The following is a 16,750-nucleotide window of genomic DNA, read 5'->3' as shown; positions in this document are numbered from 1 at the left end:
ATTTATAAAAAAAAATAATACAAGAAAAATTAGAGATTTACTCAAGTTGCATTTGGATATTAAAAAAGGGTTAGCCTTATTAACTTAGTAAGATTTCTTATTAAGAGCATTGATCTCACAACGTGGCACTCAAAAAGATGATCCAATGCCACATGTTTATGGCGGATGAAATTCTAAGAACTTTTTAAAAAAATATATTTTAAGAAAATTCTTTTTATTATAAATGTTGATTTTAAATTTGATTTATAACCGCCCATTTTCAAAACATTGGATTAAAGAAAAAAATGTGAATTTCGCTTTTGCAGCCAAACTTTTTCATTAAATCTAAAAAGGCTATGTGAAAGCGCCCTCGATCCACGGGGTGCGCGGATCCGCTTTTGACTCTTGAGGTTTGGGAGTCGCCACCTAGTTATTGTGGTCTAGGAACCAAACTGACTCTAACATGGATAAAAAGAACTAATCTACCACAAAAAATCTGAATTCGGGGATCATGTTACGGGGTTGGAAGGTGTTAGGCACCAACCCCGCCTGGCCAAAGCCAGTCTCTACTAACTTCTCAAATATATCACATTGCTAAAAACCTAGATAAAAATAAAAAAATTACATACCTTTCCGATAGCAAGGATTTTGTTCCCTCAGATCTGACAAAAAGAGCTCCTTGTATTGTACTCCCTTGCTTCGTTCTGTCTCCGAATTTGACTTCGGATCTCCTAGATCAAGGTATCTCCTTATTTTTAGATCTGAACTCTTCAAGTTTGTTGCGGATTTGGGGGTATTTTTGGAGGGATTTTAGGTGTTTTCTAGACTAAAATTGAAGGAGGGATGTTAGGTAAGGAGTTGGGGCTCCAAAACTAGGGTTTATGAGGGGCTAGGGGAGTTTCTAGACCTACTTCTCTTAGGGTTTATGATTTGATCCGAAAATAGGGTGTGAGCACCTCTATTTATAGAATTTTTTTAAGGTTGATTTGGATAGAGTTAGTGTTTAATTAGAGATCTTTTAATTAGAGTTGTGTTTTAGTTAAAATTGTTTTAGGTAGAATTGTGTTTTAATTAGAATTGTTTTAGGTAGAATTGTTTTTAAGTTAGAACTCTATTAGATAGAGTTATTATTTAATTAGAATTCTATTATGACTTTTGGTCTTATTTGATTGACTTTTAATGTTTTGACTTTAGTCTTAATTGATTGACTTTTAATATTTTGACTTCAGTCTTGCTTAATTGACTTTAATTTTGACTTTAGTCTCACTTGATTGACTTTAATACTTTGACTACAGTCTTGCTTGATTGACTTTAAATTTTGGAGAACCCCCTTCCATTATTTCTTTAATTCTTTGGACCCCCAAATGGAGGGGTCCTTAAAGAAATATCCCACGAACCCTCAACAATTTACTCGAAAGTCCGATTGATCGATTTTTTAGGTTCAAAATTTTAAATTAATTTCATCAATGTTTCACTTTAATTATTTAATATTTTATTTATTAATTTTGAATTTTTTAATTATGAAAATTGTGAAATTACCGTTTTGCCCCCGGAGAGGACTTTTCACGTTTCAAGTCGATTTTTAATGTTCTAGGATGTTTTAGAATCGGTTTTTCGTAAGGAATTCAATGAGAATGTTGGTTTGTGTCATTTATGAAAATTTTTATGTGAAATGTGTGGACACGGGATTTTAAATATTCTTCAAAAACATCCCTCCACTTTGGGGTGTTTTGGAGTCGCCACCATTCATTTTCGGAAATGGGTGTGAATGGTCACCCGGATTTGTATTTTTGAAAAATCATGTCATTTATCCATTTTTTGTTGACTATCGTAAGATAAGGTGTATGGTCCAACCTTTGATTCGAAGGTAAGGGGGTCCATTTATGGAGTAGGGAAGGTGTTAGGCACCCTACTCCATCCACGTAATGTGGTAACCTCGGATTCGATCATTTTTAAAATAAAAGAAAATAAATGAAAAATAATTTGATGTGTGCCCTCAAGTGTGAGGGGCTTTGATATTGATTTAGTCCATTGAGGGCACCCTTATTGAAAAAGGGGCCCTTGAAGGACTCAAATCATTGTGGTGTGTGCAAGGTGTAGAGAGAGGGGAGAGTAGAAGTGGGGGTTAGAGGGGATGGTCCTTTTTCAAACCCACCTTGTCCTTGAGTTGATCTTCAAAGTTTTTCTTGATGTTCTTCTTTTGAGTTGACTTGGACTTGCTTGAGGTTGTAGAAGATTGAGTTGAGAGTGAGGTGTTGAGAGTAGAGTAGGGTAGAGAGTTGTAGTTTTTGGAGGATTTTTTATCAAAATTTCATTAGTTGTGGTGAGGGGAGAATGGAGGGGTTTTTATAGAGGTTGGAGAAGTATTTTAAGGGTATAATGGGGTGAATGAAGAGAATAATGGATAATGGCATGGGTTTGAGAGGAGAGGGGTATGAAATTTGAGGGAGAATAAGGGTAGTTTTGTAATGAGGGAAATGGGTTGTGTTTTAACCCAAATGGTTTGGATCTTACCCAAATTCATTTGGGTAGAGTGTTTGGTGGGGTGAGATGAGTGATGGTTGATGGGAGGAATGATGGTGTAAGGGAGTTGTTTGGAGAATGAGTGTTGAGATGGTTGAAGAGGTATGGTGTTTGATTTGGAGATATGAGTAGTGATTGGTTTGATTTTGAGAGGATTGAAGGGATGATGACATGTGAGAAATGTTGGGATGAAGAGATTAGTTGATTGGTGATGGTGGTTGAATGATTAGAGAGAAAAGTATGGGAGGTATGGGTTGAGGTGATTTTATGGGAGTGTTTTAAGGGAAAGTGATGGTTGAGGTGTAGGAGATATGGGTTGTGATGTGGGTGGTTGATAGTGTTAGAGTATGTAGGGTATGGGTTGTGATGTTGGTGGTTGATGATGAGAGGATGGGTAATAGGTTAGGGTGTGTAGGGTATGGATTGTGGTATTGGTGGTTGATGATGAGAGGATGGGGAATAGGTTAGGTTAGGGTAGGGTTATGGGTTGAGTTGATTAGATGAGGGAGGTGGAAGGAGATGATGACATGTGTCATCTCTTGGTGATTGATTTGATGTGATGATGATGGGTTGGATTGGATTTGGGTAGTGGATTGGGCTTTGGGCTTTAGTAGTAGATTGGGTAGGGTTTTGGGCTTAGATAGGGGATTGAATAGTGATGATGATGGACTTGGGTTTTAAGAAGAGTGATTGGGCTTGGTAGAATAGTATAGGGTTGGATTTAGGAATGTAGGAGGGTGGTGAGGTGTGCGAGTCCATGGGCCACGTAAATGGCCTCGAACATTTATTAATGTAGATTTAGGCTTTGGGGCCCATCCCAATTTTTTTTTTGGTTTTTTTGGGGTATTTTGCGTCGAGGGCCCGCTCAAATTCGGGTGTCTACAAAATGATTGTGAACTTTATGAGGGGCATTTTCGTAATTTTGTCAAATTCTGTTAAAATTGGTGAAATGATTTATTTGGTTCCGATTTATTATTTTATGTGTTCGAGAGAGTTTTCCTAAGCGTAACGTAGGCTCTAGGGTTGTTTTGAGGTTATGGGTATTTTGGTAATTTGATAATTTTTTAGTGATTTTTATCGTGAAGTTTCTTTTTGGTCTGCAAGATGATGATTTCTATGTTTCTAGGGTCGTATTTTCCTAGCGTAGCGTGGTTTCTAAGATTTTGTCAATTCGAGATACCTCATCCGGATTTCTGAAACACATCTGGTAACAAAATAAAGCAACGGAATACACATCCATCATTGGGAATCATTGCAATCGGATTGACGAGTTGATTAATCAGGCGAGTGCAAAAATGGGGTGTCTACACTATGGTATTGGATTACCAATGAGAGGGCTCCATGACTTAATGACTCTTAGTAAAATTTTAAAACCTTATTGTGTTAGTCAAGCTAGTTTGATCCTCTTCCAAAGTGATTTTTGTTTGGTTCATAAGAAAAAAAATTGTTTTGTTCATTTTTTTTTGAAAAAAATAATATAAAAAAAAATGTTCATCACTCCAACTATCCATCCATCTTCAATTCAATGTTCGGTGAAAATTCCATTTGTTTTGGGTTGCTTAAAGCAATATTTGATTGGATCATAAAAGAAAAAAATAAAAAAATAAAAATTTATTGTGCCTATCTCAATGTTTATGTGCCACCTTTGATTGAACACTTTCGTTCTATTTTTCCACGATCTTGATAGATATATTTTGATGTGCATGCTTTGATCTTAATCTTGATGTGATGAATTGTGTGGGTAATATTCATAAGATATTCATATTGTGATGGTTTGATTTGGCCCACGGGCCCATTTATTTGAAAAAATGCCCCGGGCACACCCCACCCTGTTTTGCACACACTACTGGTGCGTTTATTACTTTGTACTCTTACATGTCCCATATAGTCAATGTGGTACTAGTGCGTGGTCCGGTCTCTTCGGAGATGCTACGTCATTCATGAAAACCACAACTCCAGTCACGTACCTTAGGGTATATCAAACTGGAGCATCAGTACCGTCTGATCAGGTGACTCTAAAAGGTATATCGATGCACCCAAGCCGGAGCGACCTGAGCCTTTGACTTATTGTAAGCCGCATAGTCACATGTCCCGTTTGCCAATGTAATACTAGTACGTGGTCAGTCCCCTCGTGGGATGCCAAACCATTTATGAAAGTTACAACTCTTGACTCGTACCCATAGGTATATCAAAGATAATTCAAGTACATCAATTGCACTTCTTGGTCAAAACCAGTGCCTAAGCAAGATCCTGCTTCAATGTACTACGGCACTATGAGGATAGACTACGTCTATTCTATAAAAGAGGTGATTTAAGAGTGCCTTTGCTCAAGTATCACACGCCACCTCTAATCTGGAGATAAAACTGTTTGTTTTTGGCTTTAGAGAAGTGAGTTGAAGTTTTAGATTATCACTTATACGGTATATCAAACCAAGTCACCACGTACCATTTGATTGAGTTCGCTCGAGAGGTATATAGGTGTACTTGGGCAAGGGTGGCCAGATAAAAATGCATTGCACATAGTAAGCTTAGAGTCTAGAAACCTTCCCTGTAGGTCACGACTCGAAATTATCATGGGTGTTTCCGGGTTGCTCTATTTAATCCAACCAAAAGGTAAGTGGGTGGACCGGTCCAAATCGCTCCAATCAAACCCGCAATATCGGTCCAACCCAATAAACTTAATGGATGAGACATACTGGTCAATATCAAGTTAAATCAATTAAGCCAATTGGTAAATGGATCTTATGGATCAATATATAGATTAGTTGAACTAATTGGCTTAAAAATATTGGATGAAATGATGCAAGTGGAATATTCAGATCTATTGGGTTGAACCGGCCCAAACTCAAATGGGTACATAGTCCCAATCACCTTGCATCGGCCAGTTTAATTCAATGGAATAAATATTTCATACTTACAAGATCAGTAAATCATTTTCATGTAATATTTCTTGATCGAAATATTTCATTGGTTAGAGATTTTGAATCTAGGGGTTAACTTAACCCATGCTATCAAGAGAAACATCTATTTGTTAGAAGTCTACTCTAGGGTCCGTAAGTAGTAATCCACATTTGATGGGATTTTCAGGGTTATCATTGCACCCAAACTCAAGCGTCCACCTCCTAGTTGGAGTCGTAAGTCCAGTCGGTTAGAACGAACGTCGGCACTAAGTCAACAGGCAGAAATGGCTTCAGAATCTGAGCTTACAGAAATCCATAAGATTTTGACAATTTTTGCCAATGATATCAACAGTATAAAAGGCAAGGTGAAAGCCTTAGAACAGATTTCAGAATCAATGAGCAATCCTCTTGAAAACCCAAAAGGAAAGAAGGTAGAAGAAAGTGCAACAAGACGTTCACATGAGGTCTTTGAACTTGATGGACATGAAGAACTCATCGATGAAAATCTGTTAGCCAACATGATGTCTCAATTAGAGTCAACTCTGAAGAGTATAAAGGGTATTGATGAGATTGCAACATGCATTGAAGCTTTGAATCGTATCCTTAGGATTTAATTATCAGAGAAATTTTTGATGCCTGAAATGGAGAAGTTCAATAGAGTGGGTTGTGCAAGAACCCATTTCAAACTATATGTCACAAACATGCGCACTATGGGGCTTAGCGACGAATATATGACATTACTATTTTAGCGAACTCTGTCAAGATCAGTTCTACGATAGCTAATGTCTCAAGATCCAGCTACAATAGGTACATGGGAGAATATGTCAAAGGCTTTCTGACATCAGTACAATATAGTACCGAAATTGAAACTTCAAAAAGGGACTTGAAGTCAACTAAACAGAAGAATGGGGAAACATTTACTGACTTCATCGGTCGTTAGAGGGCCAAGGCTACACAAATGTGGGATAGACCTTCAGAGAAAGAACAAGTGGCTATTATCTTAAAAAACCTCTAATAAGGGTGTGCCCGACATCTAGTCTCCAATACCTTCCTATATTCGAGTCTCTATTGCAAGTCGGTAGCCAATTGGAATATGCTTTCGCTTCCGAAATTCTTTTCAATCCTTCTGACAATAAGTTCAAAAAGCCTTTCATCAATTCCAAGTCTAGCACTGATCACGCCTATGTAGTCAATACGTTATACCTGTCCAATCTACTATCCTACCTAGTAACCAAGTTAACCCTAGTCAATCTCGACCACGTAGGAAATTCACCAATCTTGGGATGTCTTTGAGCATTGTCTTTCAGAAACTATTAAATAAAGGGCTCGTTGCACCTCTCCAACCTCAACCTTTACCAAATCCACTCCCCACTTCTCACAATCCCAACCTATTTTGTGAGTTTCACCAAAATCTCGGTCATCTTACTGATCATTGCGTCGCTCTTCGTCATACAGATCAAGACCTCATTGACTTCAAAAAAGTTACTGTCCCTACCCCTGAGCAGCCAAATGTTACCACCAACCCTCTACCCACTTACCAACCTCTTCAGACTTTGAACATGGTATCCAATACTTAACTCTCGTTTGACCCAGTCCTTCTCATCTGCTCATTCAATCATAAACTTCCTAGCCCCCCTCTTACCCGAGTGACGGTCCCTAATGAGGTTTTCGTTACCAAATGTAGTCTTGACCATGAGAAAAGAAGTAAGTCTGAAGAATGCAAAGAGTCTGAAGAAGAAGACTAAGTCCAACCGCTTGAAAACAGTTTCTCGAGTTCTTAGTCTGTAATCAAGCCCATTGTGGGTAATTGTCTCTAGTTGTTTATGAGTCTTGAGTCTAGTTCTTTTATCAATTCAGTAATCAAATTTGTCTTTTTATTTCTTATTTTATTCTAGTCAAGTTAGTTTGTCGAATCTATAATGGTGTCAGTCGCCCCATCTGAATTTAATTGAATAAAGGAAATTTCTGAATACCTCGAGCGCATTAACGATTTAACTAATAAATTGACTTCAAGGAGAAATTCCTCTAATAAGGAACTCCCTCCTGAATGAGAAGATAAATGTCTTGCTTGACCTCTAATCAAGAAAGTAAAGAGTATTGACTTTAGAACAAAAAATAATTTCAAAGAAATTCATATTAAAATTAACTTATCCCTAGAGGAACACAAAGAGATGATGAATTTATTCAGAAAATTCAAAAGACTTGCTTACATGGTCCTATGAGGATATGACGGTTAAATTTGGAGTGTTGTTCAACATGAAATATATACCCATCTTGTGAGAACACCACATGTACAAACTAAATAGACTCACATAGTCAGAGGAAAGATTAAAAAATGTATCGGTGCTGGACTTTTAGAAAGTTTACTATTTTCAAATAGATGGAATAGTTAAAGCAACCAGTAAAAATCTCAAGACAATCATCGTGAAAATATGTCAATCACACATCACACTGAGATTGGCCAGAGAAGTTACCATTCGTGCTATGGACATATTACACTTCAATACAGTCTTCCACTAGAGTCACTCTAGTGTATGATATGGAAGCAATCTTACCAGTTAAAATGAAAAACTTTGTATCTCAAGGTCTTGATGGAAGTCAATTGTTAGAAACAGATTGGGTCTGTCAACGGAGAGGAGTTACTCGCATGTTTGACAAGAAAGTTAAAGTTCATTACTTACAAGTCAATGACCTAACCATCAGACTACCAAAAAAAAATTGAGCACTCTTCCTTGACCATAGGAGGAAGCCTGAATTCAATTGGAGAGATTCATACTGCCTAAAAACCGTCAGATTTTAATATCATGATAGAATTGAACTGCCAGAGTCAACCAACATTGACCAGATCAAGCGGTCCTACATTTAAGGAGGCCATCTTTGGTCGAATCAATTTTCCTACTACCCAATTCAATATCTCCTTTCTCAGCCCTTTGCAGCCTTTTTAAAAAAAAAATTATGCCTTTTTATTTCTCAGCCCGATTACCTAACCTAGGGGAGGAAAGATTTCGAACTACGTCTTGGTCTGATCTCAAAATTCTGGGGTACGTAGGCAACCTGAGAAGTTACTTCAGGCTCGACCACATCAAAATAAAAAAATAGATTCTCCGACAAAGAAAAAAATCTAAAAAGAAAAAATTCAAAAGAAAAAAAATATCACCCAAAATGGGGAAGAAAATTCAAGGAAAAAAAACAATTTAAAAGGAAATACCACACAAGGGGCATTTGAGTTTTTGAGCCTTAGAATTCCTTTCTTTTTATACCCAGTCCTAAGCTAACTCATAAAAGTCCTCCTAAGTACTGTGCGAAAAAGTTAAGAAAGATAGCAAAGCTTGATTAGACAGTAACTCCAGAAGTTCAAAATGGAAGAAAAACAAAATGAAGCCTACTAGGTTGAAAACCCAAAATGACAACTTAGGCAAAAATTAGGGCAAGCTCGCAAGGTTGAAAATCTGAAAGGATGACCTTGGCAACAATCAGAGCAAAGAAAAAAGAAAAAATTGTAAGCTCGCTAGATCGAAAATCTAAAAAGGTGATCTAGGCAAAAGTAGAGCATATTTGCTAGATTGAAAACCTGAAAAGACGATCTAGGTAAAAGTTAGAGCAACAAAGAAAAATAAAAGAAAATCTCCGTTGAGTTGAGAAGCTGAAAAAGCGATCCGAGCCGAAACATCAGAAGTCTGAATGATCAAGTTTCAATACCCAGTTTGAACCAAATATAGACTCAATAGATACAAATATCTCGTCTATGATTGATCTGAAGAGTTTTATGTCCCTAAGCGAATCGACGGGGAGAAAGAACAAATTCTATGATGAATTTCATAAAGAAATATTCTGTTCCAATTTCTTTGAGCCTAACTCAAAATCTTCAATATAAAAAGTCAAAATTAAAAGATAAACCTTTATTGCGTTTGCGATAATCAAGGATTTCAAACTTTCATAATAAGGGCACTTCCTTTTTTTAAAGAGTACAGTTTCCCCCCTTACACTAGGGGCATTCGTTTTCAAACTGTGTTCAATTATTCCTAGTGCAATGTTTTCTGTCAAACTAGGGGCATTTTGTTCTGAAACTTAATCAACTCCAAAGGATAAGGTTAATACTGAATTAAAAGGTTACCCTCTTGATAACAATTTGTTGAAAACCCTTGAGGTTCAAAAGCAAGTTAAAATGTTGACTGGACCTTCATAAAATTCAACTCTTTATTTTTTTTAAAAAGAAAAAATCAAATGCGGCGTTAATCCCCTGTTTGTTTCCCTCAAAAAATTAGTTCATTACTCTTTCACCGAGTAGGTAGAGTAGGACTCCTAGAAAATTAGTTCATTATTCTTTCACCCTGAGAAGGATTCTTAGAAAATTAGTTCAATACTTTTCACCCTGAGTAGGTAGAGTAGGACTCTCAGAAAATTAGTTCATTACTCTTTTACCTCAAGTAGGTAGAGTAGGACTCTTCAAAAAATTAGTTCATTACTCTTTCAACACGAGTAGTTAGAGTAAGATTCTCCAAAAAATTAGTTCATTACTCTTTCACCCTGAGTAGGTAAAGTAGGACTCCCCAAAAATTAGTTCATTACTCTTTCACCCTGAGTAGGTAGAGTAGGACTCCCAGAATATTAGTTCATTACTCTTTTACTCTGAGTAAGTAGAGTAGAACTTCCCAAAAAAATTAGTTCATTACTCTTTCACCCTGGGCAGGTAGAGTAGGACTTCCAAAAATTAGTTCATTACTCTTTCACTCCGAGTAGGTATAGTAAAACTTCTCAAAAAAATTAGTTCATTACTCTTTCACACTGGGCAATAGAGTAGGACTCCCAAAAAATTAGTTTATTACTCTTTCACCCTAGGCAGGTAGAGTAAGACTCCTAAAAAATTAGTTTATTACTCTTTCACTCCGAGTAGGTAGAGTAGAACTTCCTAAAAAAATTAGTTCATTACTCTTTCACCCCGAACAGGTAGAGTAGGACTCCTAGAAAAAGAAGTTCATTACTCTTTCACCCCAAACAAGTAGAGTAGGACTCCTAGAAAAATAAGTTCATTACTCTTTCACCCAGGGTAGGTAGAGTATAACATTCAACTTTTTCTCAACTTTTGCTTAGATTTTTCTCAAACCTCAAGTTTTTTTCAAGTTTTATTTCAAGTCAAATTTTTTCTCAGGTTTTCCTAGATTTTATGTTTTGCTCTGATTGTACTCAGTTTTACTCGGATTTTGCTCAGACCCTTTGAGATTTATCTCGGATTTCAAGTGCATACACTTGCACATTTTAGTCAGGGAGAATTTTCTAAAATTCAAGGATATGACACCGTCAGTGAGAGCTCTCACTCGAGGACCTGACAATCTTTTGTTCGGGGAGAATTTTACCCTCAAGGATCCGAACGCCTCGACGAATTGTTAAATCAAACTGCAAAATGAACTGTCACTAGCTTTAGCATTCGGATATCGCACTATCTACCAAAATAGATTTAGTATCTAGTTTGCTTCAACCCTCTGCCAAATAGGGGCATTTGTAGACAACCCATTTTTGCATTCGTCTGATTAATCAACTCGTCAACCCAATCGCAACGGTTCCCAATGATAGATGATTATTCCATTACTGTATTTTGTTGCTAATATGTTTTAGAAATTCGGATGATGTATCTCAAACTAACAAAACTGTAGAAACCATGCTACGCTAGGAAAATATAACCTCAAAAATATAGAAATCATCATTTTTCAAATAAAAGAAGCTTCACGATAAAAATCACTAAAAAATGATCAAATTACCAAAATACCTCTAACCTCAAAACATCCCTAGAGCCTACATTACACTTAGGAAAACCCTTTCAAATACATAAAATAATAAATCGAAATCAAATAAATCATTTCGCTAATTTTTACAAAATTTGATAAAATTACGAAAAATACCCCTCATAAAGTTCACGACTATTTCGTACAAAAATTTCATAAATGACAAAAACCAATATTTCCATTGAATTCCTTATGAAAAATTGATTCCAAAACATCCTGGAACATTAAAAAATGATTTAAAATGTAAAAAGTCATTTCCGAGGATAAAAATTAATTTTACAATTTTAATAATTAAAATTTTTGAAATTAATAATAAAAATATTAATTAATATAAAGTGAAATCCTAATTAAAATTCAAGTTAATCAAGTAAGACTTAAGTCAAAATCCTAAAGTCAAGTTAATCAAGTAAGACTTAAGTCAAAACCCTAATAAATCTAATAAGACCAAAGTCAAAACCCTAATAGAATTCTAATTAAACTCTAAAACTATCTAAAAGAAACCTAATTAAACTCTAAAACTATCTAATAAAATTCTAATTAAACTATAAAACTATCTAATGTAATTCTAATTAAACACTAACTCTATTTAAAAATAATTTAATTAAACACTAACTCTATATAAAATAATTACAATTAAATACTAACTCTATCTAAAAATCACTTAAAAAAATCTATAAATAAGGGTCCCTACAACCTATTTTCGTATCAAAAAATAAACCCTAAGATAAGTAGGTCAAAAAGCTTCCTACCCTCCCATAAACCCTAATTTTGAAGTTCTAACTCCTTACTTAACATCCATACCCCAACTTTAGCTCAAAAAATACCTAGAAACTCTTAAAAAACACTCAGAAATCCATAAAAAAAATCAAAAAATTCAGATCTAAGAAGAAAGTACCTCGTTTTGGAGATCTAAAGCGAATCCGGGGACATGACAAAGCAAGGAATATTAATCAAGGGATCTTTCGCCAAATCTAAGGGAACAAAAACCGTTGCGTTTGTAAGGGTAAATATATATTTTTTATTTTTTATTATTTAGGTCTTTTTAGCAATGTAGTTTTATTTGGAAAAAGTAGAGACCGACGTTTGTCGGGCGGGGTTGGTGCCTAACACCTTCCAACCCCTTAACGTGATCCCCGGATCCGTATTTTCTTTCATAAATTAGTGTTATTTGTCTTTTAGAGTCAAAGTTCGGTTCCTAGACCGTAATAACTAGGTGGCGACTCCCAAACCTTAAAAATCAAAAGCGGATCTGCGCACCTCGCGGATTGAGGATGCATTCACTAAGATATTCTGGGAAGGATGCACAAAGAAGTAGAAGACTACGTGGATTACATAGTTATTCATTCAGAGACCTGAGATGTATACAATTCTACTTTACAACGAGTTTTGGATCGATGTTGGTTGCACACTAACCTTAAAAATCAATTTTTTTTGTTGTATTTTTACAACTTTTATTTTAAGGATTGCTCGCATTCCAATACCTAAACTTTTAGGATTTAAGCTTTATTTTAACTTGTAGTTTTGTTGCTCGTGCTTTACTTGGATCGTATTTTGTGATTGATTTTCTTTGTGTTCTCTTTGGCTCCAACTTAATTAAGACATTAATTTTCTAATTTTTGTTTAGAATTTAATTTGAACCTTTGTATTTAAGAGAATGTAACTTTGTAAACATGATTCCGAAATGAAAAAAATATTTATTGCAAAAATTAATGAACAAATTATAATTTCTTTAGGCATAATTGAGGAAGAACAAAAAAAATTAAAAAAAAAGAGTGCAATATTTTTTTAAAATTACTTTTGGAGTATAATCATTAAATGGAGGGTAGGGAAATTTTTAAGTGATGAAGTGCAATTAGTAATGGGTGGTATGCAACTAGTCCATCCTGATTTTTTTCATATTCAAAATATATTATCCATCTTAATGGATACCCGTAGACATGTATCAGGTATTTGGTTGTAAGGTTATGATATCCAAAATCGAGACCGAAAAGAAGAGGAATCGATCCGTTAATAACCCTAACTTCAAACGGTCATGCATTAATTAACCATGTCTAAAATTCCCATAGGCTCGTCGAATTAATTATACACGTGGCATTCTTATATCTAACCTCATTCAAAATTCAGAAGCTCCAGTTTGCATTAGATTATTTTTCTAAAAATATAAGCACATAAACACGAAACCATTGACATCTGACAGCTCCTCAAAGGTCGCATAAAGCGGAAAGATTTCGAAACCCTTCCCATTTCACGCACAGAGCGAGAGAAGTACAAATAAACGCGTCTTCGAATTCTCACAGAAGAGGAGAAACAAAGAAGAAGAAGAAACATTTCTCCTCAAGCATCACATCTCAAAGGAGGACCTCAGATTTTGGAAAGAAAAATTGTAAAAAACCCGTACTTTTCTATAATCTAACCTACTCGATTGAGATCTATTTCAAATCCCAGGTTTTTTCTTTCTTTCTTATTATTATTTTTTAATATTATTATTTTGAAACAATAATAGCGATGTGGGTACGTTTGGTGAATTTTGATCCTATATTGGTTTATTTTTGATGGTCTGTGGTTGTTATTTCGAATAATTTGTTGAAGATTTGGGGGATTCTTGTTTTTCAAAGATTTGAATTTTGAGGTGATGGAGGGAATTGAGAGGAGGTATATGTGAAGTGAAAGAGAGAAGATAGGGAGACAGGATGAGTTCAAAGATGGAAGGTCCTTCAGCGCCCGCTGCTAATCGTCGAGATCCTTATGAGGTGTTGAACATATCGAGGGAGGCTTCTGATCAGGAGATTAAGACTGCTTACAGAAAACTTGCTCTTAAGTAAGCTATACCTATACTCACCCCCATACTTTGGATTGTTTTAGTATTTGCTGCTTTTGTTGCATTTTTAGGGAAAAATATTTTTTTCTTGTTGGGTATGCATGGAATGGATTTTTATTTTGTTGTAACTAGAATGATGATAAATGGTAGACGAGCTATTGGTGGAATGGAGTTTCACACACTTTAGTAAGGGAAGACATTAGGTTGATATTACTCATAAAATCATTTTATGTTGAGATTTACTTAGTAAGAAGAATACTCATATAATCAGGAGAGGGGAACATAGGAGTTTAAGAAAATGAGTTGGCTGGAGTAGAAGCTTGCATCATGTCTTAGAACTGGGATCAAAACTTTGCATAGCTTAGTCATAGATAATTGATGCAATCATAGAGAGAAGAGTGTGTGCCAAAGAAATCATATTTTTTATTGTTTGAAACCTTTAGCAACTAGTCTTGTTTTTATATTTGTCTAGTGATCCATCAGTTCTTAGTTTTCTTTTAAAAAACGACTAGTTTTTAGTTTTTTATTTCTAGAAACGATTTACATCCTATAGGGTTATTCCTTGTGGGTAGATCAACTAAATTTCAAGTTTGGTTATTTATTTAGGAATCCATCTTATCATTGCTGTCTCCTTCCCTGAAATCCACATATGAAGAGAAGGATCTCCTTCTGACGAGGTGAATGCATATTAATTGGGGCCAAAATCTTTGGCCTTTCTAGCTCTCTTACTTCTTTTAGATTCATTTTTTTAGTCCATCTAGTTTTCAATCCTAGGTTCTATCACTTAGATTGAGAGGTCTTTTGTATCTTGAGAGGTTGGGAACTTCACTATTTTTTCAGATTTGAATAGAAATTTATCTTCAAAGAAATCTATTTCTGGATATTCTATGATTATATTATTAACTAAGATAGAAAACTATAGACTTTGCTATCGGATGCATAATCCAATACCAAACACTCATAACACTTGTTTCCAATTTTGGGCCTTTTAGGATATGTCAGCCTTACGTGATTTAGACATCCTCAGACTCTAAAATATTTTATATTTGGTTTTCTACATTTCCAAAGCTCAAAAGGGGTGTTTTTATTTTAGAGTTAGGAACTCCATTTAATACATAGGACGGTTAACAAAGCCTCACCGCCATGAATTGGTGGGAGCTCCAGAGCTTATTAACAAGGCATTTATTAGTTCATTGAAGCCTTATTTTTTACATTCAATAACTCTATTTATTTTTAGAGTACTGACATTTCATCAATTATTCTTAAAGATTCTAGGGCCCTGCTTGTTTGCAACACAAAAGCTTGTAAAAATGCAGAAACACTTTACTGGTGTTTTATGTTTTTGGGCCGCTTGGTTGTTCAATTAAGTTGTCAGCCTGTCTGTAAAATCACGTAAAAACCCAGGTGAAAAGCAAGTAATTTGGAAGAAAATTTTGTGGAGGAAAAACCTCCACAAAACTTTCCTGTCCTTACCGATTCTCAACAACTCAAGCTCAATCCTACTCTAACATATGACGACGATTACAATTGTTCGAAACTCATCTTCGACAATTGTTCTACACTCCTGCCCAACTCATCTTCTTGAGATAAATTCATCTGAAACCTCTTCTTATACATAAAGCTTCCTTTCATACTCCCTAAAATAGATCCTTAAAATACATAAGATCTGACTACTATTCTTCATTTCCACCAACTTCAATTAGAAACCTGTGTTCAACTTGGTTAGGGTTTACATTAAAAACTTAGTGACAAAATCATCTCCAATGGATTTACTCTCAGGTTGAGAAGTTGAATCCACATTCGATTTCCTAAAGACTGCTTGATTGAGACATGAACGTCGTTCTTCTTACATTTCTACTAAATTTTATTGTTTTGAGCAACGTCGAAGTGAAATCGAGCCCATCTGTGACCTCTAATGCTTGAAGTTGTGTTGGGGTGAAGAACCCTAGCAAGATGTTGACAATGTTCATTGTTGGAAAAAATGTTGATGGGTTCTTTAATTAAACTAGGGTTTTTGTGAGCTAGAATGAAATTTGGCATTTTTTTGTTTTCGTTGTAGAAATCGAAATAGAGAAGAACATCAAAACAAAAAATGGAGGTTTTGCGAGCCTTTACGTAATGATTTTGAAGATTCGTTTCTTTAAAAAAAAATATTTTTTTGAGGACCTAGCTCCCAAAAAATTTTGTGGGTTTTTTCCACCAAGCGCTTCCCCGCAAATTACCATAAAAATTGTAAATGCAAAGTTTTGTGTTTACAGGCCTTTGCTGTGCAAACAAGTTTGGCCTGTAAATTTATTGAATCCTATAGGGTCCTATTCCATATCTCTATCAGTTCTAAGTCTTTTTTGTTTTTTGTGATGTTGATTTTGTACTTTAAAATAAAATACTTAAACATAATGTTGCCTCATATTTGTGTTTCATTAATTAAATGTAGGTATATTTTGAGAAATCATTAATAAAGACTATGAAACATTGTTTTCCTCCTCAAGTTAGAATCCTTTCATATATTTGAATGAATTAATTATGAAATTGCAATGTTCCTTTAAACACTTTTATAAAATGTTATGGTTATCTTTGCTGCATTACATGATTTACATTTATCAAAATTATTATTATGATTTAAGTATGTATATGTAACTAAGCCCGAGGAATTCGTATTTCTAACATATTTAATAGGACAAATCCTTGTATGCCAACCATTCACAGAAGAAAATAAGTAGAAGATGAAGATGCTTTATTTGAATTTTTTA

The 16,750-nt window shown here is 35.1% G+C and overlaps 1 protein-coding gene across 1 annotated transcript in view; it reads left to right on the top strand.

The window, feature by feature from the left end:
- Positions 1–13,371: 13,371 nt before the first annotated feature.
- The window catches only part of LOC147406139 (chaperone protein dnaJ 15-like), a 29,797-nt gene continuing 26,418 nt past the window's right edge, over positions 13,372–16,750 (top strand). The window contains 2 exon segments of the mRNA XM_086434049.1: positions 13,372–13,627; positions 13,772–14,000. Of these exon segments, the coding sequence (XP_086290175.1) occupies positions 13,873–14,000 (128 nt within the window). The 5' untranslated portion in view covers positions 13,372–13,627; positions 13,772–13,872.

The sequence above is a fragment of the Akebia trifoliata genome, chromosome 3, assembly GCF_017979445.1.
Source record: "Akebia trifoliata isolate Shusen 1 chromosome 3, ASM1797944v1, whole genome shotgun sequence".
NCBI lineage: Eukaryota > Viridiplantae > Streptophyta > Magnoliopsida > Ranunculales > Lardizabalaceae > Akebia > Akebia trifoliata.
Note: the sequence above shows the minus strand (reverse complement) of the source record. Positions and strands in the feature narration are given on the sequence as shown.